The sequence below is a fragment of the Pseudonaja textilis genome, chromosome 9 (assembly GCF_049901715.1).
Source record: "Pseudonaja textilis isolate UNSWEBS1 chromosome 9, rPseTex1.2, whole genome shotgun sequence".
NCBI classification, from domain to species: domain Eukaryota; kingdom Metazoa; phylum Chordata; class Lepidosauria; order Squamata; family Elapidae; genus Pseudonaja; species Pseudonaja textilis.
The window spans coordinates 25565528-25592148 of NC_141998.1; the positions used below are offsets into that span (position 1 = coordinate 25565528).

At 44.2% G+C, this 26621-nt stretch overlaps 2 protein-coding genes across 4 annotated transcripts; both read left to right on the top strand.

Annotated features, from left to right (window-relative positions):
• Positions 1 to 8449: 8449 nt before the first annotated feature.
• BCO2 (beta-carotene oxygenase 2) lies at positions 8450 to 18695 on the top strand. Of its 2 annotated transcripts, none has more exons than XM_087939225.1 (12): positions 8450 to 9145; positions 11602 to 11803; positions 12264 to 12475; positions 12785 to 12900; positions 13313 to 13415; positions 13848 to 13979; positions 14697 to 14857; positions 15269 to 15436; positions 15682 to 15819; positions 17108 to 17290; positions 17408 to 17521; positions 17759 to 18695. In XM_087939225.1, exons 1-12 carry the CDS (start codon positions 9061 to 9063, stop codon positions 17885 to 17887), a joined length of 1743 nt encoding a protein of 580 aa, XP_087795351.1. In that variant the 5' UTR covers positions 8450 to 9060; the 3' UTR covers positions 17888 to 18695. The 2 variants fall into 2 exon arrangements, with proteins under 2 accessions (XP_087795351.1, XP_087795352.1); XM_087939226.1 differs by lacking the exon at positions 8450 to 9145 and adding an exon at positions 9905 to 10399.
• Positions 18696 to 20619: 1924 nt separating this feature from the next.
• PTS (6-pyruvoyltetrahydropterin synthase) lies at positions 20620 to 26621 on the top strand. Of its 2 annotated transcripts, XM_087939228.1 has the most exons (8): positions 20620 to 20726; positions 22307 to 22386; positions 23269 to 23291; positions 23692 to 23748; positions 24208 to 24278; positions 24858 to 25001; positions 25356 to 25437; positions 26377 to 26621. In XM_087939228.1, exons 1-7 carry the CDS (start codon positions 20665 to 20667, stop codon positions 25435 to 25437), a joined length of 519 nt encoding a protein of 172 aa, XP_087795354.1. In that variant the 5' UTR covers positions 20620 to 20664; the 3' UTR covers positions 26377 to 26621. The 2 variants fall into 2 exon arrangements, with proteins under 2 accessions (XP_087795354.1, XP_026564995.2); XM_026709210.2 differs by lacking the exon at positions 26377 to 26621 and having other exon boundaries at positions 25356 to 25808.

Genomic DNA, 26621 nt, shown 5'->3' on the forward strand with positions numbered 1-26621 from the left:
GCAAGAGCTGTGGCACCAAACTCTTAATCAGGATTAAGCCTGACCAAGATCAGCACCTGCCCTGGGATTCTCCAGGATCGAAAGCCGGCATAAGGGTTGCTTCCCCACATGAGAGACCTCTCCTGCTTCTAAGACTCCTTAAGTCAAAGTTTCTCAACCTTGGGCACTTTAAAGAGGGGGGTGAGGGCCACAGAGGATGGACTTCGTAATACTTGAAACATGGTTTTTGTAATACTGGCTAATTACCATGGTTTTTCTGGTATTTTAAATTTGCTTTTTTGATTGTATTGCTAATAATTTCCCATTAGCCTTAACCTTCAAGAAAAAGCCTCTCTTTCAGGAACCAGGACTGGCAGGAGAGCATTCAATACATGGCAGATAACAGTTTTGTTTTTAGCTGCTAAACAAAGAAAATAGTCAAGCCACCCTTGAGAAGCACTGAGAATGTATATTACCAGATTAATGTTTTTCCTTTGCAAATGTTACTTTTGTTGTTAGTCAGAACACAATGCTCTTTTCTATGACTAAGCTGTAATTCTTGTTGATGTAACTGAACAGATGACTATTTCTAAACCAATCAAACTTTTTGCTTTGAAGTTCTTTGTTGCACTAACTCTAAAAGTGAATATAATCCCTTTCTCAGGGTTCCCCCTTTTCATAGGGAGAATACATTTACTCTAATAAATTGCTTTTAAATGCTCTTCCAACCTGGTTGCTTATTGGAAGAGATAAACCAAGGTATGGCCAGATCAACTAATGAACTTACCCTTGTTCACTAGAGAATTGAAAGGAAACAAATCAACACTCACCAAATTTCTTTTGAACAAACTTCATCTGGATGGACGACTGTTCTGTCTCCTTCAGGGCCCCTATAATGAATGATCTTCCTTTTGCATCACTGGCTGCAGTTTCCTAAACCTCAGATAAAAATCACAGAGTAAAAAGAAATCAGTTTGAAGCTTTTCCATTGATAGTAATCTGCAGTACAAAAGAGAACTGGCTGAAGATTCGGCTGACTCACCAATTTTGATGGACAAATCTGGCCCTCAGTTCTACCTCGGTTTGACAACAGCTAAAAGCGAAACTCTTATCTGGAATGTGTTGAATGCTCTCCTCCCAGCCCTGGTTCCAGAAAGAGAGGCTTTTTCCTTGAAAGTTAAGTTTGGGGAAATTAGAAATAGAATGAATGAGCTGGAAGTTAGTTTGCTTTATTGTCATTGCATCTTGTGCAATGAAATTAAATGCCATCTTCAGTGTACACTATAACTATAAAATTAAAACACAAACACACATCCTTTGCATTCTATACAATTGAATTGAAAACCCCTGATATTGCATTAATATTGCCCCACAGTAGAATTCAATAGAGTTCCTGCCCTGGGATAGAACCTGTTTTTCAGCCTATTTGTCCTTGTTTTTATTATCCTGTAGGGTATGTCAGATGGTAATAGTTCAAAAAAAAAAAAAAGGGTGAGGCCAGGATGAGATGGATCTTTGAGAATGTTTTGAACTTTCTTAAGGCAGCGGGAGCTATAAAGCTCTTCCAAAGAGGGGAGAGGGCAACCCATGATCCTCTGGGCAATGACGTTAACCCTCTGGAGCACTGCCCTATCTGCCACTGTGCAATTGGCAGATAGGGCCATTTTTTTCCTTTCTCCAAAAGTTTTTTATTTTTTATTTACAATAAATCCATCTTTCATTTAAACGGTGTGTTGACTGGGTACATATATCTTGTGCTAACAATTATAGTTAGTACTTTTCTTACCAATATAACAATAATCACATTTCCTTTATCAGTCCTTGTCTCTTACATCTGTTATCTCTGTAACAATCTTCACTTATTTCTTTAGGACCTAGAGGTCTTCTAGTCCACCCCCCCCGCCCTGCTCAAGCAGGAGAACCTATACCAGGGGTCAGGGAACTTTTTTACCTCTTAAACCCCCAAAAATTTATAAACGCAGGCGTTACCCCTCCCGGCCTCTCCCCCTCCCCAGCCACCTCAGGCTGCTGACACATAATTTGGAGGTCGAGGCGGGAGGAGGTGCCCCCCCCCCCCCCCGCGGCTGGGAAGAAGGCGGGATAGCTCGCTCCAGGGAATGAAATGTCACCAGGCTCCCCGAGGGCTTCTGGGAATTTTCTCAGGGCCAAGGCGGCAGTTGCAGGTGCCTCTTCGCTTCCTGTGTGCCTGGCAGTGATGAGAGGCTTCGGGGAGGGAGCCGGGCTGGCTGGCTAGTTGGCAGGCAGGCAGGGCCTGGGGGCGAGGAAGCGGGAAGGGAGGATGATATTTGGGAGCCACGGTGACACAAACTGCGCACGAAAAGCGTGCGGTCATCGCAGCGCGGGGGAAAGCGTCCCTTTTCCCAAAATGCTCTGCCCTATGCCAGAAGCTCGCCTTCCCCTAAAAAACGGGCGGCGCGGCTCTTGCAGAATCTAGCCTGGAGTCATTTCCGACCCAGGAAACAAGGGTGGGGTGGAGGGGATAAATTTGCCTCAAGGGTGTTTTAATAACTGCTGCTATGCCGATAGTTCCGCCATTGGCCAGCGCAACCTCCTCATTACCCCCAGATTTTCACTTTTACCCCATTTGGGGTAATTTACCCCTGTTCCCTGACCACTGACCTATACCATTTCATCTAAGTGACTGTCCAATCTCTTCTTAAAAACTTCCAGTGATGAAGCACAGACAACTTCTGGAGGCAACTTTTGTTCCACTTGTTAACTGTCATCCCTGTTAGGAAATTTCTCCTTAATTCCAGGTTGCTCCTGAAGGATCAGATGCTGGAATGTATGTACAGAGGAGGCCCTGGGGATCAGAGGAAGGGTCATATGTGGAGATAGGACCCAGGTATGGATGGAATGGGCCTGAGAGTGAGGAATATGAATTCTGAGAAAGCATTTTCTCTTGTCTTCATTTCTGTGCCTTAAGCAGCCTGGCTCCTTCCTGTCCCTCTCTACAGAAGGAGGGGGAGTGGGGGGGGGGGTGCTGTCTCACACAGAGATTTAAAACTGTTTTTACATTTCTCTGCAGAAGGAGGGGGGTCGCCGAGGGGGGAGCTACCTTGAGTTGCTCTGCAATAGGAAAGGAGTTGGAACCGCACATTCTTAGCGAGGCAGAAATCAGCACCTTAAACCACTAGCCAGGATATTAGGGGCAAGAATAGTTGCCCCACAAACCACATAGCTGACACAGGAAACTAGGACGCTTTGCAAGAGACCCGTGACCTGGGGATATTTAGCTATATAGGGGGCTGAGATCCAAATAACCAATCAATATTAACTGTTATGCATGCACTATTACGGGAAGGGCAAAGGGCCGAACGCGACCACCCCTTGATTATAAAAATTGCTATAAGATTCTCATCAGGGCCCCTGGTTAGCTTTTGAGCCAGGGCCTTTATATCTTGGTACCAAAATAAAAGCATAATTTTGTACCACACTTTTGTGACCGGTGACTTTATCGGCTTCGACACCAAGCAAGAGCCCAGTTTTGGGGGACAAAACCTGCAGTCCTATGTATGCATTTTTTATAATCAGCTATACAATTGAAAAAGCAAATTTAAAATACAAGAAACCCCACGTTAACTAGCCAGTGCAATAGTATTACAAAAGCCATGTTTTGAGTATTACAGAGTCCAGTTTCTGTGGACTTCAGTTCCCAGAATTCTTCAGCCAGCTATGCCATGCTGTGAAATCCTGGGAGTTGAAGTCCATCCCATGACTTGGGAAACACTATTTTAGGGGATGGATTTGAACATAATTTGGTGGGAGTTGCAGTTCTGAGATTTGAAATCCACAAATCTTAAAAAGAAAAGAAATCACAACGTTGAGAAAGCCCGCTTTAGAAAGACGCCCTGCTGGGCATCTCCTACCCAGCGTCCTCCCGGAGCGACTCGTGACATTTCCCGCCAAAATCCACCCCCCTCCATACACTCCTCCTCCTCCTCCTCCCAGCGCGAGACGCCGCTTAACCGTCGCCCGGCGGGGCGGGATGGCGCATGCGCACTAGCGTCGCCCCAAGGGCCTCAGGGCGTCGGAGGGCTCGGCCTCGATCGTGTGAGGCGCGTTCCCGCCGACTCTTTTCCCCGGACACGTGTACTGTTGGTTTCACACGGCCGAATTCGTCCCCCTCAGGGGATTCCCGCGGATCTAAAGTCCCACACACACCCCCAGCCCAGCTGGACCCGGACTGGGCTCAGCAGGGGCTACTCGGACCCCCGAGGGGCGATTTGGGGACAAGAAAACCCGCGAAAGGTTGGGGGGCGGGCGGGCTGCGGAGTCCCATCATCCACAGCCGAGGCATTTATAACGCCAGGGCTTATTTTGGGTTGGTGAGGGTCAAACGAGCCCCCCCCCCGGCTCCCCCCCCCTTTTGCCAGGGATGGCTTTGGAATTACATATATGTACAGACCTTACATATATTTTATTACAATGCTATACTATAGTTCATTTGAATTTTTAATTTAAAGGATTTTTGACTCCCGTAGGACTCTGGGCAGCCAACAGCTAGGAATCAAACGCATATTTATTAAAAAGGCATAAAAGAGGAAATAGTCATTCGGAGGGCATTCTGGGAAACAGCCTCCTAAAGACAGCCCTGCTAGGGCAGGTGGGGTTGCTCTGCCTTTATTTTATTAAATTACATTTCTATGCCATGCATCTATCTAGAGCTTCACCCTCTGCCCTGCACTGGGCTGCCCGTTTCCCACAAATCTTGCCTTGTGGTTGCTTCTGCAAACCACCATTCCTGGCACTAGGGTGGGTCTGGATGGAAGCCCTGCATTTCTGCCCAGCTTCCCTTTGCTAGAGGATGGTCAATCTGCAAAGTGGAGCGATGGTGTGACCCTAAACCTGCTGAGAATTAAACCCTTTGGGTGGAATTTGACAACTATCACAATGCCATTAACGTTGCATTATCAGAGGAACACCGATTCCTGACCACAAAGCTAGGATTTCCCACTTAGGTTGCATAAAGTGGTGGCAAAATCGAATTTTCACAGGCTGTCTTTAGGTGCAAGATATTGTGTCCTCTTTTCAGACAGGTGTTCATGTGTGTGTGGTTTATTTTTTATTGCGTCAGGAGAGCCTGGCAATCTTAGGATGTTCTTAACACTCGGGGTTGTTTGTGCTGAATTCCACAGATTTCTTTACCCACAAATAATGACCTTGTACTTTGTAATCAGGTAACAATGGCTACCGTTGTAAAGTCAGATGAACACAAAAATAAGCGTAAAAAGGAAGCAAAGGTGAGTTTCAACTAGGTAGCATTATCATTGTTTAAATTGCAGTAATTTCCTTTCTGCTTGTGTTCTGTTTATTTAAGTGAAAAGTATGGCATGGCTGGGGAAATCCATGGATGTTATTTTTTTTTAAACTGTCAACTCTTTTTCTCTTTATAGAATGAAACTTCAGGAACTGCACAATTGGGTTTTTTTGAAAAAAATGATCCCATTCCTGAAAGCTCCCAGAAATTTCATAAAACCGATACTTTGGAAACCATTTTAAAGGGTATTATTTTGAAAAGAATAGTAGCCATTCTTTTTGCTTACATTTACACCCAAATTTTAATTAAATATTTATATTAACAGATACAGGCAAAGAAATCAATGCTCTATTATCAAAGTATGCACAAATTTTGAGGCAAGTAAATTATTTTACTTTTGACAGTTTAAACTTTCTTGAACACGTATTCAGCTGTTGATGTAACTGATATTTCCGAAATTGTGTTTTAGTCCTTTTTATTTACTAAGAAGCAAAAATAAACCAACTGTTCGCCCATTGTAACAAAATGCTTTCAGCTAGAAAAACAGATTTAAAATATATAGCAAGATCCAAAGTTATTTAGTGTCTGTTTTCTGAACCAGTGTACTCTTAACTATGTACATTGCGTTGGTAAAATTCGGTTAAGTTGTTTTGCTGCTTTGTTTTTGTCAGCAGTGTGCATAGGGGAATACTATCTTGTAATAACTCTCAGTGTATCTTTCATGTCTGCCCTGGCTATTTGGAAGACCCTGGAGCTGTTTTAGGAGGTGTAGGGAGCTTCAGATATGAGCAGAAAAAAGAAAAAGCTCCATTGTTTAAGTGGACTGTCACAAAAATGAATTTTACCCAAAGTGTTCAAAGCAAAACAGCAAACTCCCCACATACTGATACAACAAGTAAGCACTTTATATAAGCAGGACACCACTATATATACCGCAAGTTCAATATCTTCTAACTAAAGTTTTATATTTATGTGAGGAAATACTCTCCCACAATATGTATTTAATAGCTTACCTTCACGATTTTAAACTGCTTGACAACAACTGAAAACATCGATACAAATTTTAGTTTTGCATGTAGCAGTTTAAACTATAGGTGTTTCTTTTCTTCCTTTTTATGACTAAAGTGAGAGAGCAGCAATGGATGCTTCGTATGTAGAGGAGCTTGAAGGAATCCTGAAAGAAGCTTGTTCTGTAGAACATCACCTGAAGTTGAAAAGGGAGAATCTGAGGCACAGTTTTGCAGCAATTGCAGGCCCTCTACAAAATGAAGAGGGTGCATCTGGCAAATGATTTAAGGATGCGCTTACTTGTTCTGTACTATGGGAGAGGGGGAGCCTTTTAACTTCCATGACATTTGTACTTCCTTTTTTATTGATTCAGAGAATAGTTCATAATTTCAAATCTGTATAACTTAGGAGCCTCAGTAGTTCTAATTCAATTATAATTAAGATGCTGGTTTAAAACAGTTATGTAGGACTGCTTTTCTATGGAAAGGCTTATTAACCTTTCTTTGAATGACAGAATGGAGAAAAATCTGGTGAGCTTTATCTAAAGCATATCATTTCAGTAAGGAAGGCAATACTATGAACTTGAGTTATTTTGACAGCTATCCAAACTACATTTGATTTTCCTAGGAAAATGTTATGTGGTTGAGTCACAGTGAAATCTTGGCATATAAACCTTTAATTTTGGCTGGGTTGTATATGTTATACTTTGATATAAGACTAAAAACTTGTTTTCACTAAATAGTTTTAGAAAGTGATGTTTTTCTTTCCTTATATTTTATTATTTTGTTCTTTTTCCCTTTGGAAAAAGAATTCTATTTTATAATGTTGATTACTTGAAATGAAAATAAAAGAGAAAGGAAGAAAATAGTAATAATGTTCTTATTTTGCTTGTGCATTATAGATTTTGTCCCAAAATAAATCATGATTTTATGTTAATTTTATGGGATAATTACTTTATACATATGTATAGGTTTTATGATTAAACTGTTCATTATGTTTTCCACCTCCAACGTGGTTCTTTTGTTTTTCATTGCTTTTGAACATCTAACTGCTACTTTTCTTTCCATAAACTGTTTTCATTGGTTAGTGGGTTAGGGTTGAACATTATTTAAACTTAAACCTGCAATATCTGATCAGAATAATAATTCCTTATCTTCAAATCTTTCCCATCTTCTTGTTAAAGTAAAGCATCCCTAATAGATCAAAAACAGCCTTCAATTTTGTCTGGTCAGTTTCAAGACCAGGTTTAAAATCGGTTTCACATTGAATACTTTTGTTGTCATGTCTGGCGCATTGGTAAGAAAAGGAGTATTTTAATAACTGTCCTCTTTGTGAATGGTCACTAATCACAGTAGTGGCTGAGAGGTGGCTGTATCCATGCTAGCAACATCAGGCGAGAAGCCCCCTCAGCTTCTTTTGAGCAATGATCCAAGCCTCTCATCTTGTGCACCCAGACGTGGATCAAAACAAACAGAAGGTTGGTCTCCCAATATAAACACATCTTCCAAAGCATTGCTTAATATTTGCTTGGTCCTCATCACACTTTGCTCATACTTTTGCTTGTAGGAAAATGATTAATTTGGAAGGGGTTAGGCTACTTTTAGAATTGTGCCAGAATAATTGAAGCATTGTTTCTTTGGACCTGCAAGATAGGAATAATACAAAATCATGGAGATATTATTGATGTGTGCCATTGATCTATGGCTCTAGAGCCTGCGCGTAAAGAAGACTATGGCTGAATCAGATGTAATTACCAATATTTAGCAGCTACTGCAGACAAGAAAGCTGCTGAAGGATAGAATCCTTAGCATATGATGCTTTTAATTTGGTAAAATGTATGCTGCTTTGAACTTCAGAAGAAAAGTATAAATCTAGCAGAAAAACTTTTGCCCTTAGTTGATTAATGTCTCTGTTGTGAGGTTTGGCTGTAATAAACATGGAGAAGAACAGTGTAGGCTGAGGGAAAGTTTAGGAAGAATAAAAAAAAATGAAGAATTGTGGGCAAGAAGTTAGTTCCTGTTGATCTTGATCTGTTCTAAATTGCTAGCAAGAGCCCTGGGCAAAAGGAGACTGCAACTTGCAAACTCAAACATTTTTCTCCTCCATGCTCTGCTTTTACATGCTCTGCTTTTACATGCTCTGCTTGCCTGGAGGAATGCATTGGCACTTCAGAAGGAAGCTGCTTTTACATGCTCTGCTTGCGTGGAGGAATGCATTGGCACTTCAGAAGCAAACGACTCAGAAGGGCTTTGATTTCCCTGGGGGAGTGGGGGGGGGGAGACAGAAGTTCCCTGGTTTAGGACAGTAGACCAAAATACTCATCAGGTAGCTGGCTGAGTTCTTCGGGAACTCTCACCCACCAACTGAACTGGTTTCCCTGCAGTTTTGTTCAAAAGTGACATCAAAATGCCAACTAGTCAACTGCGCTTTAGTGCCCTGGACGTACCCAGCCTGGATAGTTAATTGAATATGATAGATTAATTCAATAGCACGTGATGCACTATGAAGCAAGCAGATGTCTTAATCATGTGAGGTTTTGCAATTTAGATCTGCTATAATTCTGTTTCTTCCCCCCCCCCCCCGAAAAACGATTTGTTCAAACTTGATATGAGAGGTTTGTGCCCTCCTGTTTCTGCCAGTTTAATGCCGCCTTGTCTCCTAGCCTTGTTCAGTCCTGAAAGGGGGAGGCAGGCTTTTATTGTGAAACGCTGTGCTAAGCCAACAGATACTCCATCAGTGCCCTGCGTCTCTATTTGCGGCTTGCTATTTTCTCCCAGCGCAGCATTGTGAAAATGCTTTTCCTCCTCGCTTCCTTCACCGGCTTCCTGCTTCAGAAGGCAATCCTCGCTCTTGCGTCTTTGCTGCAATATATCCCAGGTAAGAATGTTTCCTTCCCATCTCCTGCTAATGGCAGTTTTTTTAAAAAAAGCTCTGAGCCATGTAAGATCCACAGAGATCTTATTGGGGTTGGGACCGGTTAGGAGGCAAATCCTGATGCTTACAAGCTAAAGGCTGATTGAGTTTGAATTGTGAGGATTCATGCAATCTTCTCGGAATAATATGCAAATTATCAACATGCTTTCCCTTTGGCCTGGGTTTTTATTTTATATAATGACCCGGGGCGTGGCACAAAGGTAACACAGTCAGATAAGCAATAAGAGTCGCTTTATTACCTCCAGCTTTGCCCCCACTGTGCTGGTTACCTTCTGGCTGGAGAAGAACTCTCCCAGGAACAGCCTTTGACTGCAGAGAATTAAGTCCGAAACATGGTCAGCACAAACTGTAACTATAAATCCAGTCAAGCCAAACTGAGGTAATTAGTTTGGCAGGGCAGGAGCAGGAATTTCAGACTTGAAAGCACGGCAAAACTCACAGATAAGTCACGTGTCATGTCTGTTCCCAAAACATCTTGCTGCACTCAGCTTCCTCTTTTATATACTGTTCCCAGCTGCAGCTAATGAAGGGAATCAGGGCCCTGTCCTCCCCCGTAAGCCACGCAACCCACGTTACTCTCCGTTCATCCCTGCGTGCCCTAGGATGAAGAGGGGGTGGGCCTGGGTCTTCCTCTGAACTCCCTCTCATTCTCCCTCTCTCCTGCTCTGCCCAGCCAGACTTTGCCCTTCCCCAGTTTCTTCCACAGCCAACGGAGCCACACTCCCACTCCCTGTCAGATGTTTGTCTTCCTCCTCCAATTCAGACTCTGACGGGCATGACATTTTATTTTTTTTCATTTCCCAATTGATCTGACAGCCTTGGAATGATTTTTTTCAGGATCAGCCAGGAAAGGAGGGTGTAAACCAGGAATGTTCTTTCCACAGCTAGTTGGGTATGCAAGAACGTTAGTCTTTGTACAGAGGGAATTGTTCCAAGTACGAAGTTAATCTTTAGTGAGATTCATAGCCTTTGGGGCTGGTTGAGTCCGAACCAAGAATCCAGGAACTGTTCAGGTAGCGCCGGAGGATATAAGCTGTTCCAAGTAGGGTGGTTTTTTTTGTAGAATCATGGAATTCAAGTCTGATAAATTCAGAATTTCCAAATAGCGAGGTAGCCCTTTAGGTGTTGCTCTAAGGGCTCCAATCACAATTGGGATAACACACGATTATTTTTTCCAAAGTTGCTCAACTTCAATTTGTAAGTCCCGATACTTTGTGATTTTTTGCTTGCTACGTGTCTACAATCTGTGCATCACCAGGTATTGCAATGTCAATGAACCAACCCTTTTTCTTTTTAACTATTGTTGAAAATATTATTATTATGACAGAGACACAGCAAACGAGATAACTGTGCTGGGTTTCGTATCACAAATCACTATTTGAACACTTCCCAAGTGTTTAGGACTGTGATAAACACTTGGGAAGTGTTTTACTAGTGATTTGTGATACGAAACCCAGCATGGTTATCTCATTTGCTGTGTATACTGTCATAATAATAATATTTCATCATCATCATTTTTATTATTTTTATTATTATTTTTATATTATTATTATTTTTTATTATTATTTTTTATTATTATTTTTATTATTTTTATTATTATTTATTATTATTATTATTATTATTATTATTATTATTATTATTATTATTATTATTATTATTATTATTATTATTATTATTATTATTATTATTGGAGAAGGGATATTTCATCATGGTAGTGATCCAAAAAGCAGGATTAAACAATGTGGTTTGATTTTTAATTTAATTGTCAGCCTTTGTCAGCTTTATCATTTGAACTCCTTGTTTTTTTTGGTTCTCCAAACCAAAGATTTCTAAAAATGGTTGCATTTTCTTCTAAACTAAAGTCTGAAAAAAATACTCTGTTTTTATGACATTAGCACTTTATGGGGCAAGAGGGGGCAGAGACAGAATTCCACTCCCAAGAATTTCAGATATTAAAGCAATATCTGGACATGTCAATTCAAATTCAATTCAGATCTGACTTCGTAGGAATGAAGGAAAGAGCTGGTAAGCAGGATCAGATCAAATTAGCTTTTCAGAAGTCATCGTTAATTTCTTCTCTCTTTTGCCCCCCTTTTTCTTTTTGAACCTTTCAATTCCCTCCTAGTTCTCTTAACCCTGCTAGACATAATAAATGAATTCTGATTGAATTGGTGACACTCATTCTGAAAGGCAGAGACCAGCCTTGGACATCTCTTTTTCCTCTCTGGTCAACACCCCATAAAAAAGGAGAATTGCCACAAACCCTTTTTTGAACCCAGGTGCAAATAGAGCTGTGGATAGAAGCGCTCCTGGGGAGATGATGGAACTTAATGCACCACTTCCAGAGCATGCATGTGTATTTTTGGATGTTAACCCCTTTGCTTGGTTTGTCTTTGCAGGGATAAAGAGTTTGGTGTCCAAACAGAAAGCACCAGTTACTCATAGCCACAAGCAGGGCTTAGAATACATCTCGCCATTATTCTCCACCGTACAAGAAACATCTCAAGCGATCCAAGTAGAACTCCAAGGGCAGATTCCCAAATGGTTGAAAGGAAAGCTATTGAGGAACGGGCCAGGAAAGTTTGAGTTCGGACCAGATAAGTACGCTTATTTCAATTGCTATGGATGCTGCTGTCTGCTCTGCTAAGGATTAAAAAGCCAATAGATAATTTTATTCTGGTCTGCAGTCTTGATCAACTTTCTCCAGTCATGTACTTCAGTAATTTGACCCATCAGTTGTGTCTTAGGTAGAAAGAATCCTTGAGTACACATTTTCTTGATTTAAGGGAGATATAATGACAACGAAGGACATGGAGAAAGCTGATTTAGTAATAAACTTTTTTGAGGGGAGGGTTGCCTTCTTTAGAAATAACCCTTTTAACAATTCGAAAGTAACAGCTTTGCAAGAATTAGTCTTTAAAACCTGAGGTACACTTTGTGTGCACCTGTATACTGAAAGGGGCACTTTTTGTCAGCTAAGTGGATGCTTGGAACAGGTAGGGGTAAGCTTTGCACATGGCTTTGTCTTCCTCTAAGCCGGATTTGTCTTCTCCAAATGAAGGTACAACCACTGGTTTGATGGCATGGCACTCCTGCATAAGTTTGAAATTGAGGGTGGGGTGGTGAAATACAGCAGCAGGTTTCTCCGGAGTGATTGTTACCTGACCAATAGCAAGAACAACCGCATCATGATCACTGAATTTGGCACCTTGGCCATACCAGATCCTTGCAAGAACATTTTTGAGCGCTTCATGTCAAAGTTTGACTTGTCAAGTAAGTATCATTTTTGGATCAGTTTTTTTTTTTTTTTTGTAAGAAAAGGGGGGAGGGGGAAAACTTCTGGACAAAGTTGGTTTTCCAACTCTGTCCTTGGCAATTTCACAGAAATTGGCTTTAAGAAAAGGCACAGCAGAACAGACTAAGTCCATTTGTGACTACGTAGAAGTTCTAGTGACTCCGCGCCCAGTTCTGCCACTCCTCCTTCTACACTTTCAGTCTTTTGATCCTGGCAACTTAGTGACAATGGAAATGTTTTCTGTGTTGAATTTATGACAATCCAGTGAGGTGAATTTTGTATTGCAGAAAATACAGACAACTGCGTTGTGAATTTTGTGGTCATCAAAGGTGACTATTTTGTCAGCACAGAGACCAGTCAAATGCACAAAGTGGATCTAGACACACTTGAATCAAAGGAGAAGGTAAAGCAATGGAGCAGGCTACCTGGCATTGAGTTAGCTTACTACCTAAATCTGGATTGACAGGCAGTTTTTCAGGAGCTGTGGAGATACTGAGGATTTAATCTGGATCTTCTACAAATGTTGTCTCCAGGTTCATGAGTAGATACGCCCTTGTGGAACAGTTGCTGGGAAACCTAATTGGGAAAGAGTAGTTGCCCTCATCCTACTAGTCACGGCCATCCTGCAAAACAGTTTTTAGACTCAGAAAGAGGACCATGTTCCACAATGATTTGTTGGGATCAGCTTCCCCTACTCTGGTTCTGTCCAGATGCAATGACCTCTCAGCTGGTGTGGGAATTCTGAGAGCTTCAGTTCTATCTGGAAGGTGTCCAACTCAGGTAAGAAGACCTGCCTGCCGTCTTTATCCTTGCAGGTGAACTGGAGAAAATACGTTGCGGTGAATGGAGCCACAGCTCACCCCCACTATGATCCAGATGGAACAGTCTACAACATGGGCAACTCTTACGGGAAACATGGTAAGACAAACAGAAATATCTGACCAGCATTTTAATGTCTGGAATTAGATACTAATCTCAGGATATGGTTTTGACTTCATTGGTGAGTATGCCTCCTTTCTAACCAAACCAGGCCCTTCTTGGCTTTTCATGCCAAACTGACAGTTACTTAACATCAAAGATGATACAAGTATTTTTCCAATGAGTAGACGCATAGGCTTTGAGTCAGATGCTACAGCCCTTTTAACGGGATCAGAGGACCTGGAAAACCTGAAGCGACATCTGATGGCTCATATGTCTGAATTTTACACTGAAGGTGAAGTGGCTGTGGATTTCTCTGACAGTGCATGATCTCAGTGGTCTCCCCTTCCAAATCTTGGATGGGTGCTGCCCATACCCCAATTCCAAATTCAATTATTGCAGTTCCCAAGAGCCAGGCTTTCTCTCTTACAGGCTCCAACTATAACATCATCCGTGTTCCTCCCCAGACGTCTCAGCCGAGTGACTCCAGCCTGCAGGGCGCAGAGGTGTTGTGCACCATTCAGCCAGAGAACAGAATGAAGCCAGCCTATTATCACAGTTTTGGTGAGAGGACCATCCTCCTTTTGGCCATCACCATCTTTACTAGAAATGCCAGAAAGAGGCAGCTGGAGTTGCAAAAGTGAAATGGTGAAAAGTGGGCCAATAATTTGGAATGCCACTGATGTGATCTGTCACGCAACCTGAATAAAATCAAGTAGAACAGGAAACGTAATAGGAAATATTAAATTAATGAAATTCATTGCTCCAAGCCATGAATGATTTACCAGAGCAGTTCATATAAAAACAATGTAACATCTTTTGCTAGCTGGTGGCCATAACAAATTGAAATTGAAATCATGCCCTGAAAGATGCTTTAAAAACAATGTCAGTGAAACTATGAAGCAGAACAAAAAATTGTTGGCTCCTGGCTGTACCCCAATTGCTGGCCTTCCATTGGAAGCTAGAAGGGGGATTGTGTAAATGAAGTCTGGCAATTCCTTTTTTTGAAAAAAAATGATGATTAAAAAAAAGCACAGCAATTTCTAAGGAGGTGGTGTAGCAGCACCCTAAGGCATTACCTTCACCGAGTGTTAAATTGAATAATTTGAAATTACTGGCCGTTATGGTGAATAATCTGAAATTGTTTTGGCAACAAAGGATGGAGCTGGCAGGTAGAAAGATAAAGCAAGGTTGTTGTTGGAAAAGTCCACGTAATTAGATGGAAGAATCGGAATCAGCTCTTCACGAAAAGAAGTGGCCCAACTCTTCTTCTGTTTCTAGGAATGAGTGAAAACTACGTGATTTTTATTGAGCAGCCCGTCCAAATAAAGTTATGGGAAGTCATGACAGCCCGTTTTTCTGGGAAATGCTTTCTGGATGCACTGACTTGGGAGCCTCAGCTAAACACTCGCTTTTACGTCGTGAACAAGCACACGGGGCAGGTAGGTCGCCTGTTTGGTTGGACCCGGTAACTTCCTGATATGCCTTCTCTGGAGTCTGCAGGGCCGGGCAGACGAGACTGTTGCTCTTCTCATCCTGGGTGGTAGAAGGTATCAACGAGCAAACCAAAGTTTTCCCCAGATTATTTTGGGGGTGGCAGCTCCCAGAATGCCTCTATGCTATTGGCCAGAGTGGCTGAGAATGGTGGGGGAGTTGAGCTCCTGAGATCTTTGGAGAATGTCAGATTAGGAAAGATGACTTCTAAACTTTTTTGCTTTGCCCTCTGTTAAAATCCTTTCAAGAATCAGCCTGGTACATAAGGAAAGATTTTAAAGAAGTTGTGCCCAGGGCCGATTGTTTGGGTGTCCCCGAAGAGCAGGAATTCACCCCCACGCCTTCCCCTCTTGTCGCAGACCTTACCTGTGCAGTACCATAGCAAGGCCTTCTGCTACTTCCATCAAATCAACGCCTTTGAGGACCAGGGGTGCATTGTCCTGGATCTCTGCTGTTTCGATGATGGGAACGTTTTTGACATCTTCCGACTGCAGAACCTCCACAAGGCTGGAGAAGCCCTTGACCAGGTACCGCTGCTCTGCCCTCCCCTCCACCTTGTGGGCACTGAGAGGGAGCTTCATCTTGCAGGCCAGCTTGGTATCTCCCAGGGGTGCTCCAGTCCTCGACACGGGTGGGATTCTGAGGGGAAGGAACACAGGGAGGCGGAGAAGTTCTCTTCCCCGCTTGGCTGTCCTGCTCTTCATCTCTGTGGCGTGATCACAGAACGTGGATCTGTTTCTCTGTGCAATGGCTTTTTTCGTTGTCTTGGCAGACCTATAACCTGTTCCCAAAGCCATTTCCACGACGCTTTGTTCTCCCCATCACGGTGAGCTCCAAGGCGTCTGTGGGGCAGAACCTTAACCCTTTGTCCTACACATTGGCAGAAGCCGTGAAGGAGGCGGATGGGAAGGTAGGCAATTTGTGTCTGTGTCTCTGTGTGCGTAATTTAGAAAGAATGAAAGCATTCCATTTTTTCTTGTTATCCTTTGGAAATCTCACCCTCCTGCAACAGACTTGGCGGCTAGACTTGGGAAAAATAGTGGGAGTTCCATAAATGGGACCATTTTCCCCCAAAGACTAACTGAATGAAGCTGTGGAGAACTTGGATCGAAGGTATCGTGGGTTGAAGCTTAAACTCATCCAAAGAAGGCTCTTGATCTGGGACGCTCAAGAGCCTTGCGGCGAGGTAGAGCTCATTTCATACAAGAAAGTTAAGAACGTACACCCGAAGTTTGGAAGTCGATCCCTCTCTCCCTGCTCATGGTAAACTTGCTTGCTTCCAAGAGACTCGCCTCCCCACCTTATCAATTGCTCTTCAAACCGAGATTTTAAGGTTGTTCGGAGAGGTGGTGGTGGGTTAACTACCTTCATGCAAAGGTAAGTCAGCCACCGGGTGTGATTAGGTTGCAGAACTGAGCAGGGGTTGGATCAACGGCCTTGCCATCGCTCAGGTTTTGTGCCAGCGGTGCAAGGGATACGCAGAGCTGCAGGGAAGAGGTGGCATTTTCTAACAGAGAGAGAGAGAAAAAACACTCCCCTCTTTGCAAGATGCCGTTACTCCCAAGGAGGTGGAGATGGAACTGAAGGCCTGAAGGACCACGGCAGTAATTCTGCAATTCAACTAAAAAGGAAAGCCTTTTCAGAAAAAATAGCGTGTTGCCTCCAGAGGATGAGACCATCTAGGGGTAGTCCTTGACTTACAACCGTTCCTTTATCGACTGTTCAAAGTCACGACGATGCTGAAAAAAGTGACTTATGACCAATCCTTGCAATTATGACCATCGCAGCAATCCTCAGTCACATGATCAAAATTTGGATGCTTTATGGAGATTGCCGCATCTCCGGTCACGTGATTGTCATTTGTGACCTTCCCAGCCAGTTTCCAACAAACTCTGTCCGTATGGGGAGGCTTACTTAACAACCATGTGATTCACTTAAGAACTGCAGTGATTTGCTTAAGAACCGGGGTAAAAAAGGCCATAATATTGGGCATGGCTTACTTAATAACCACCTTAGCGATGGAAATTCTGGTCCTAATCCTGGTTGTAATTTGAGGACTACCTGTACGCTTCGAGTGGCAGGGCCCCAAAACAGAAAGTATTGGGTGCCAGGAAAGGCTCCTGGAGAAACTTTGCAAGTTCAAGTAGTAGATGGATAAGGATTCTACAACGTGATTGATTCCACACTGACTTTTCTAGATCTGGTGCACACCTGAAAGTCTGCACAACGAGGACCTCAAAGAAGCCGGAGGGCTGGAATTCCCTCAGATCAATTATGCACATTACTCTGGGAAAAAATATCGTTATTTCTATGGCTGCGGCTTCGGTCATGTCATTGGAGACTGCTTGATCAAGGTTGATACAGAAACCAAGGAGATGAAGGTGAGAAGGGCCCAGCGATGCTCTTCTGGTTGTTGTTACTGGTGTGGTGGGGATGGAATTCCACCTCGAAAGCTCCTGAGAAAAATACCCTTCTGTGCCCTTCGCTTTGTCCACCAGATTTGGCGCGAGAAAGGGATGTATCCTTCTGAGCCGATATTTGTGCCGGAACCGGATTCTTCAGGGACAGAAGACAAGGGAGTGATCCTCTCGGTGGTGCTCACCCCCAAGCAGGTAACTTAGGCCTCGTGGCAGAGGTCAAGGTCTACTCTTTGAATAGTCCTTTTCGATGGCTGAAAATGGATTTTTCTTGTGAACGCTGCAGGACATCTGGGGTTTCCAAATGCTGGGATTTTTTGGAGCATGTAAAAGCGAACATGATTTACTTTTCTTCTCTAGACCCCCAAAAGAGCAGAGGAAACAGATGCTTTGCACGGGGAGGCACCACTAATATATCCCTCTTTCTTTCAGAACGAAGGCAGCTTCCTTCTTGTTCTGGATGCACAGAATTTCACCGAACTGGGCCGCACTAAAATCCCTGTCCAGATCCCCTACGGCTTCCATGGTGGCTTTGTCCCCAACAAAAATGCCCCCTGCTGAGACAGCAGAGATTCGGGGACGTGCCCCGTGATATCCAAAATGCTGTGGACAAATTTCTTCTTCTAGATGTGCCTTAATTTCCTAGGCTACCCAATTGGGCTCTGCTTTGATGGACAGAGAAATAGCCGTTTTTCTCACCTAAGTCAAGTTTTCGAATGCAAAGCAAGACTTCATGATGTGATGCCTATTGATCAGTAGGAAGTGATAATAAATTAATCAGAATAGAGCTGGAAGGGACCTTGGAGGTCATCTATCCAGTCCAACCCCTGCTCAAGAAGGAGACCCTATATAATTTCATACAAGTGGCTGTCCAGTCTCTTTGTAAAAACCTCCAGTGATGAAGAACCCACAATTTCTGGAGGCAAGTTGTTCCACCGGATAATTGTTTTCCCTGTCAGGAAGTTTCTCCTTAATTCCAGGTTGCTTCTCTCCTTGAGTAGTTTCCATCCGCTGTTTCTTGTCCTGCCTTATTACTTATTGTGCTTATTACTCACATACTGCCCATATATACAAGCTTTTTTAAAAAAAAATTTAAAAGAGGCTTTGCTAAACATAGAACAGAATAAATTCTTAATTTTTCTATTAATTGGTTTAATTTACGATGGGATGTAGTCTGGATTCCCAGGAGGGAGAGACTGCATCCCAGATGGCAAAGAGGTAGCGGGGCTTGGAAAGTTTGGTGGAGGGTTAAAACAGCTCCTTCCTAGCGATTTCCAGAATTTATCTGCAGTTACGCAGATAGCTACTTTAGTCTGGCAAGAGCCTGTTTATAAGGGAAGAATAATAAAGGAACTCAACTCTTGAATAACTCCACGTGTCATTCTTGGCCCTTGTAGCCCAACTATCAGGTTTGAACTGGCGCAGAGCCCTTCAGACACTGTTGAGAAATCTTGGCAATCATATCAGATATTTTTTTTCCTCTTTGTACAGGGGGCATCTCAGTCCATTAACCCTTGGCTCAATACAAGCTGTAGCTGACTCACCCTTGAGGTCCCACCTTTGAGAAGTTCTTTGAGCCCATTTCTCTGCGAGAGTGGCCGTTCTTCATAATTGGGAGAATCCACCCCTTTCTCAATCCCCACTCTTGGGCTGACCATCTAAGGGGCAGAGAGCATGCAGAGGTCTTTCGCTTATCAAGGCTTCCCTGGCTCTGCCCACCACAGATAGGCGAGGCTTCTTACAAAGAACTCGAACCCAATTCCAACCAACAATCCCAATTCCTTCCCCCACCCCAGGAGGTGTCACAAGTAAGCGCCTCGATTTCACCTTCTCCCTTCCACGCTCAAGCTTTTGAGATGGACCAAAACAGCTGCTTATTCTCTTAACCAGGGCTGGGCTCAGGATAAGCAATAGAGCCAGGGGTCTCCAACCTTGGCAACTTCAAGACTTGTGGACTTCAACTCCCAGAATTCCTCAGCCAGCTTTGCTGGCTGAGGGATTCTGGGAGTTGAAGTCCACAAGTCTTGAAGTTGCCAAGATTGGAGACCGCTGCAACAGACGGTCCCGGCCACTTTCTCATCGCATCCAGAAACTACTAAGAGATCAAGGTGAGACATTGAAGATTGGGAAGCAGTTGCCAACCAGCACATGGGAAGCCCAAGTGAGGATCACTGAGGCTTCCCAACAGCATCAAACTCTCTGATCAGAAATGGCCTTGAAAGCATTGAAGAATATAAATGAATCATTGCAGAACAATGAGGACATCTGGAAGTTCCAAAGATGTTCTGATTAAGTTTGACACCTCAGAACAAGACTTACTTAAATGCACTTTCCCCTACAATTCTGTTCCTTCCCCAGCCCACTGCGTCCACCCAATGAGGGTTTGGAAACGAACACCCTTCTGTGTGGAAAATCTCTGGTGCCAAGAATGTCCTGGCACAGGCCAGGAATTCAGTCATAAGCTGAGTAGACTTCCTGATGGGAAGATCTATTGAACAGACTAGTAATAGTTCTCCTTCTTGGCAAGTGGAAGATGTGTTGTCTTCAACTCCCACAATCGGATCCTGGAATTCTGAACTCCGGGCGGCTCCCAATCGAAAGTTAACACAGCGCACAAAAAGCCCTATTAAAAACGATTAAAAACCCATTAACAATATTAAAACAACAAAAACAAAGGAGGCATCTTATCTTACCCAGTGTTTGCATTTACACTAATGGCAGAGGAAGGGAGCAAAGAGGGGAGGAAGGTGCCAGGGAAAGTAGGGGAGGGGTCCAAAGCCCTTCTTCGCTCTGTAAACTGATTGCGCTCTTGTCAGTTTCAGGCACTGCTTGTTAACTTGGCTGGGGCTTTGCAGGGAAGCTCAGATGCAGGACTGAAAAGCCCCGACAATATTGGACTTTGAATGCCACATACAAAAATAATAATAAAAAAAGAGGGCTTGTCCGCCTTGGCCGGACACCTGGTCACTCAAGCTAGCTCTCTCTTGCCCCTTTGGCAACCTGGCCTCTGCCCAGGGCTGGAGAGGTCCTGCGGGTGGGCCGAAAGCTCGCTGCAAACCCGCCCCCCCCCCGCCCACAAGGGAGGGAGGAGCAGCCATGCCAGCTGCAGGGAGGGCCGCCTTTCGCACCGGCTTCTCCCGGGCTCGTGCCAAAGCCCCGGGCATCCCCTGCCACGTGCTCGGCCCCGCCTCCTTTCCCAGGCCCAGGCAGAGGGGCGGGGCCGAGGCTTCGGAGCGTCTCTCTCTCTCTCTCTCTCCCACCCCCTCCGCCCTCCCTCCTCGCGCACGCGCGGTGGCGCCCGAAAAAGAGAGAGAGCGAGAGAGCGAGGGCCCGTTGCCATGGCGCCACGGGCCCGGGTCTCGCGCTGCGCGGCCTTCAGCGCCTCCCACCGGCTGCACAGGTGAGCGGGGGCGTTGTTTGGGGGTGGGCGGGGGTGGAGCGAGAGAGGAGGAAGAAAGGGCTCCTGAGCGCGTGCAGAGCGCCAGGGACCTCCGGCCGGCCGGGAAGGGCGTTCCCGTGTGTGTGTGTGTGTGTGTGTGTGTGTGTGTGTGTTGGTGGGTGGGCGCAGATGGCACAGCGGCCATGGTATCTTTCCCCCCACCTCCAAAAACTTGGGGTGGCTGTTCTTATGCCTGTTTTTTTTAAAGAATTGGGAACCCCCCTCCCTCCCTCCCTTCTCCCCTCCCCCAGGCGGCTCAGCGCAGCCCTTGAACCCCGTAAAGGGAGGAGCAGCCCTGCCCACTAGGCACCCCGACCCTCTGCCCCACCCACAAGCCCCCATGCTTGCAGAAGAGCAGGCAGGAAGGGCCCGGTGCTGCCCCCGCCCAGGTTTCTTTATGCAATCCGAAAGTGGGAAGGGACCTTGGAGGTCATCTAGTCTGTCCTCCCCGCCAGGGCAGGGTCCCTCTGAGCATTCCAGGTCAAGGGCTGGGCCACCTGGGCTCGAACCCCTCCCTCTCCTCCATCAGCAGTCTTCAAACAGGCAGGGTGTGCCCCCCCGCACCTCCAGCTCCAGGTCAGGAAATCCCTCCTTATCTGCCTTGGGATCTCCCTGGGCTTATGCTTCCTCGTGCAGGGATCCGGTCCTGCCTTGGGACCCTCTGGAAAGCCAGCCCAGCTCCCTCTTCCGCCCCTCTGGCTTGCTTTGGGCCCCTCTGTGGGGTCTCTGGGTTGGGGGTCCCCGCTGATGAAGCTCAGCCGGTCCAGTGGGTGAAGCCCAGCCAGGGACAGTGCTGTGGAGTGTCCACCCTTCCAAGGTGATCCAGACCATTGTACCAGGCGTGGCTACCATTGTTAAGACCCCGGGGTCTCCAACCTTGGCAGCTTCATGACTGGTGGACTTCAACTCCCAGAATTCGTCAGCCAGCATGTGTTGGCTGAGGGAGTTGAAGTCCACCAGTCGTAAAGTTGCCAAGGTTGGAGACCCCTGGTTATGAATAGAATAGAATAGAATAGAATAGAATAGAATAGAATAGAATAGAATAGAATAGAATAGAATAGAATAGAATAGAATAGAATAACAGAGTTGGAAGATAGAATAGGAGAGAATAGAATAGAATAGGAGATAATAGAATAGAATAGTTGAGTCAAATAGAATAGTTGAGTAGAATAGAGAATAGAGAATGGAATAGAATAGAATAGAGTAGAATAACAGAGTTGGAAGATAGAATAGAAGAGAATAGGAGATAATAGAATAGAATAGAGTAGGAGAGAATAGAGTAGAATAGAATAGAATAGAAGTAGAATAGAATAGAATAGAATAGAAAGGAGAGAATAGGAGAGAATAGAATAGAGTAGAGTAGAATAGAATAGTTGAGTAGAATAGAGAATAGAATAAGAATAGAATAGAATAGAATAGAATAGAATAGAATAGAGTAAGAGTTGGAAGGGACCTTGGAGATCTTCTAGTCCAACCCCCTGCTTAGGCAGAAAACCCTATACCATTTCAGACTACAATTCTTCCTTCCGCCTTCTCTGCAGCCCATTCCTGAGCGATGAAGAAAACCGGAAACTTTTTGGGAAATGTAACAACCCCAATGGCCATGGCCACAACTATAAAGGTGAGAAGGGAGCGCCTCCGTCTCTAAAACCAAGAGAAACAGGGTGTGTGTGTGTGGGGGGGGGGGAACCTGATGCCCCATCATCCACAGAGTGATGAACCTTTGGGAGGAAAGCTCACTCACCCTATGAAAACTGCATCCCTGGGACAGACTTCATGTGTGCATGAATGTGCAATTATTCATTTTGCACACCCGCTGAAGCCCACTAGCTTTTATCCATTGCTGTCAAAACACCATCAGTAATGAATGGCATATGGCAAATTGCAACCATTGCCAATTAATTGCTAGAAGGGTTACCTGAACAATTTTGTTATGTTGGCTAGTTAATTGTCTGTGGAGATGCTCAGTCCTCCAGGTCACGGTTGTCCCAAAGGTGCTTTTTTCAGGAGGCAACTGGACTTTCTGGTTTTTCTTTTGAAGACGTTTCGCTTCTCATCCCAGAAGCTTCTTCAGCTCTGAGTGGGTGGTGGGGAAGGGAAGGATTTATACTCCTTGCAGATAGTTGGTCATTTGTATCCTTTTAATCGTATTTATGATGATGAATATGACGATCATGTGATCACTTTTTGTGATTTTCTGATAAGCAAAGTCAATAGGGAAGCCGGATTTATTTTATAACTGTGCCACTAACTTAACAGTTGCGATGATTCACAACATCTCTGGCAAGAAAAGGCGTAAAATGAGGCAACAGAAATTTTGCTATCACTTGTGGTCGTAAGTCGAGAACTACCCGTGTAATGGAAAACAGGAAGCTTTGTTAAATTCCTGGCGGAAGTTATCCATCTGGTGTATTAATGTATTTATCTCCTTTGCTGATTATCTTAATGTGAAATCAACATCGCAATCTGATATTTCCTTCTTGCTCCTTTTCATTTCTTCTAGTGGAAGTGACTGTGCAAGGAGAGGTAAGTGATTTTGTTCAGATTTTAAACATTTGTATTTTCTTTCTATTTTTCCCCCAATAAGTTTATTAAGGATTATACAAGTGAAATGCATACATTTACAGAATAAAGAAATAACGTTTTAATTTTTTTATATTAAAGTGCAGAAAAAGAAACAAATAGATAAATCTGCCTCTTTCACTCCCCAGCAAGTTTAATTAATAGTAACAGCTTAACACTAGCTTTTCAAATATGGCCAAAAATCTCTTCATTCCATATCTCACTCCACTTCCTATAAACTCATCTCTAGATCCTTATCTTTTCTCTATTAAACAGCAAAAGGGTTATCAGAAATAACAAATAATTACCAATCATAGCTATTACACACACTCTTGAATCTTTCCTTTTGCATTTTCTTTTCTAGATCAATCCTCTTACAGGGATGGTGATCAACCTGACAGACCTCAAAGCCTACATGGAGGTAAGGGAGCTCTTTTCATCCCAGGGGTTGCCAGCAGAGATGAGCCCTGCGTGTGAATTTAATGGGTCTTGGCCAAGCAGTTGGGGAATCCACTGTAGGAATTGAGGCACACCAGGAAGTCCGGAGTGCGGCTTGACAACTTTAGCTTCTTCCTACGTGTGGATAGAGGACAAGAAGGGGAGATCATAACCCTCCCAATGAAAGCGGCAAGATAGATTGTTTTCTTGCCTCTTAAGATCTCACTGGTGGATGTAGAGGGGGAATTTTTTTACCCAAGTAGGAAACACTCAAGAAAAGGCTACAGGTTGATTTCACTTCCCTGCAAAAATGCCGGAGGAGCTCTTGACTCGTGCCGTCAAATATTTATCTGCTGCGCGAGGCAGGTCGCCCAACGAGTCTGATTAACTTTGCAGTGAGTGTCTTTCAAGGAGCTAAATGCCTCCCATCTCTGCCTTGTAGCAAGCAATAACGGAACCTCTGGATCACAAGAATCTGGATAAAGACGTCCCCTACTTTGCAGGGGTTGTCAGGTAGGTAAATTCTCTATTCCCAGGCCTGTTTTCTGATCTTGAACTTGGGATACAGAGTGATTTTGAGTTGTTGTTTTTTTTTCTTCTCTTACAGGACCCTGAATTGCCTAAATTATTCAGGGACATTTAAAGTAACATCAGGAGTGTGTGTGTTGGGGGGAAGCTTGTAAACTAGGATTGCTCTCATCCCCACCACCCCTACCCCCAGAAAGACTCCCTGCTAGATAAGGGGATTTCCCCTGCCAGTGGCAAGGAGGTCTAGAAACTTGTTTTTGTTTTTGTTTTTCCAAAATCAATGTTCTGCACTGTCGGGGGAAATCAAAACTGATGTGTGTGCTTCGTTCTGCCGGTTCAGCCATTCCCAACCTAAGGATCTTGGAAGGTGTTTTGAAGCTAGGATTTAGAATTCCAGCCACCTCAGCACACTCAACTGTGCAGGAATCTGAGGAAGGAAACACCATAGCTCCAGAAGGAGGTTTTCCCCTCTGGTGCAGCCACGGTGCAGGTGATAAAAAAAAAATATATATCACTAACAAGACAACGCAATTAATTCTCAAGAGTTTTTCCCTGTCTCTCCAGTACTACTGAAAACGTTGCTGTGTTCATCTGGGACAGCCTCCAGAAGTGCCTTCCTACCGGAGCCCTTTATAAGGTCAAAGTGCACGAAACCGAGAAGAACGTGGTGGTTTACAAGGGAGAGGGGGCGCCTTCCGAGAAGTTGGGGTGAGCTTGGGGTGGCCATTGTGCCGTGATTGAACAGCTCCAACTCGGCCAGTCTGTCGATCCTCCATCCATCCCCCACATCCACGTATTGTTGGACTTGTGAGTGTAAATGTTGATCTGTTTGCTAAAGCATCACGGGCCTGAGTTGATACGAAACAGATGTTTTATGCAGCTGGGTGGCATCAAACCTCCCTGCCCTGCAAGCATTCCAGCGCGATCCGAGAGTTAAGCAAAACAGCGATTCCTCCTCCATTACTGTCTTGTTCCCGTTTCAAGAGAAAGTCTTGGCTTTTTCTCCAGGATGAATGTAAATCCCAAAATCCAGGGCTTTCTTTTTTTTTTTTTTGAATACAGGAGGGACTTTGCCTGGTTCCAGGCAGCTTGCAGGAAGTCCTCGGCCTCCGGCCACGACGGAGCCCAACATTTCTGTTGTTAGGTGAGATGGCTTGTGAAGTGAATTTTGCCCCATTTTACAATCTTTCTTGCCACAGTTGGTAAGTGAATCGCTGTAGTTGTTACATTAGTAACCCGGTTGTTAAGTGAATCTGGCTTCCCCATGGACTTTGCTGGTCCAGATGGTCACAAGAGGAGATCACGTGACCCCAGGACTCTGCAACCGTCATAAATATGAGTCAGAGGCCACGTGTCTGCATTTTGGTCATAAGCGTGAAAAACTCAATTTTTTTCAGCGCCGTTGTAACTTTCAGAAGTCACATTTTTTCAGTGCCATTGTAACTTTGGTCACTAAATGAACTGCTGTAAGTCAAGGACTTCCTGTATATTTCCCTTTCTTGACTACCTAGTTTTTTTTAAAAAAAAAAACTGGAGAGGTGGGGAATTTATTTGCTGTGTAATTGAGCCAATTACTATAGTTAATCTCATTCCCGTACTCTTTTTTTTTTTAATACAAGTTATCGTGGCTGTTCAGTGGCTAAGCCATGCCCCATTTTTTGTGAGCCCGTGGACCACAGCATACCGGCCCCCTGCCCTCCTTCTCCACTGTCTCCTGGAATTTGGCCAGATTCATGGTCATGGTGTCAATGACACACTCTGCCCTCCTCATCCTCCCTCGTCCCGTTCTCCTTGTGACTTCCCTCTTTCCCAAGATGGCGGTCTCATTTCATGCAAGAATATTAGTTTCAAAGTTCCGGCTCTCGGTTTTCCCACAAACCCAGTAAACATCCCTCAACAAGTCCCCCCTTGTTTCATCTTGGGCTCGTCTGGATGTCCTGATTTTACCCCATTTTTAAAAAGGACATCCTCAACTTCTTAGATTACATATCCAGGTGATTTTTTTGGGGAAGCAGTAGGAAGATGTCTGCCTGCTGCCTTCTGCCTTCTGGATTTTTATTTTTATTTTTAACTTCTAATCTAGGCAACAATCCTTGGACTTCCTGGCAGTGGCTCATCAAAGTGCCAGCCAGGGCTGACTAATTTTGGGAGGAAGGGGGTGCAAAGAGTCACCATTGACCTGACGCAGCCCCCTTCAGAAGAGAATGGTCGAATATGTAAGCTCTCCCTAATCAAGTGTTGTATAAACATTATGGGTGAATGTGATTTCCGCTGGGGTGTAATTTCCCTTGGTCAGTTGTCATTAAAGGCCTGAATTTTGCACCTAAA

What these genes read in the sequence shown, in the direction of transcription:
- BCO2 (XM_087939225.1), top strand. Translation starts at nt 9,061, where the DNA reads ATGCTTTTCCTCCTCGCTTCCTTCACCGGCTTCCTGCTTCAGAAGGCA. An exon ending in CACTTGAATCAAAGGAGAAG is followed by an intron (nt 12,901 to 13,312) that starts GTAAAGCAATGG and finishes TTATCCTTGCAG; the next exon opens with GTGAACTGGAGAAAATACGT. An exon ending in TGAACAAGCACACGGGGCAG is followed by an intron (nt 14,858 to 15,268) that starts GTAGGTCGCCTG and finishes CTCTTGTCGCAG; the next exon opens with ACCTTACCTGTGCAGTACCA.
- PTS (XM_087939228.1), top strand. Translation starts at nt 20,665, where the DNA reads ATGGCGCCACGGGCCCGGGTCTCGCGCTGCGCGGCCTTCAGCGCCTCC. An exon ending in GCCTCCCACCGGCTGCACAG is followed by an intron (nt 20,727 to 22,306) that starts GTGAGCGGGGGC and finishes CCTTCTCTGCAG; the next exon opens with CCCATTCCTGAGCGATGAAG. An exon ending in CCATGGCCACAACTATAAAG is followed by an intron (nt 22,387 to 23,268) that starts GTGAGAAGGGAG and finishes CATTTCTTCTAG; the next exon opens with TGGAAGTGACTGTGCAAGGA.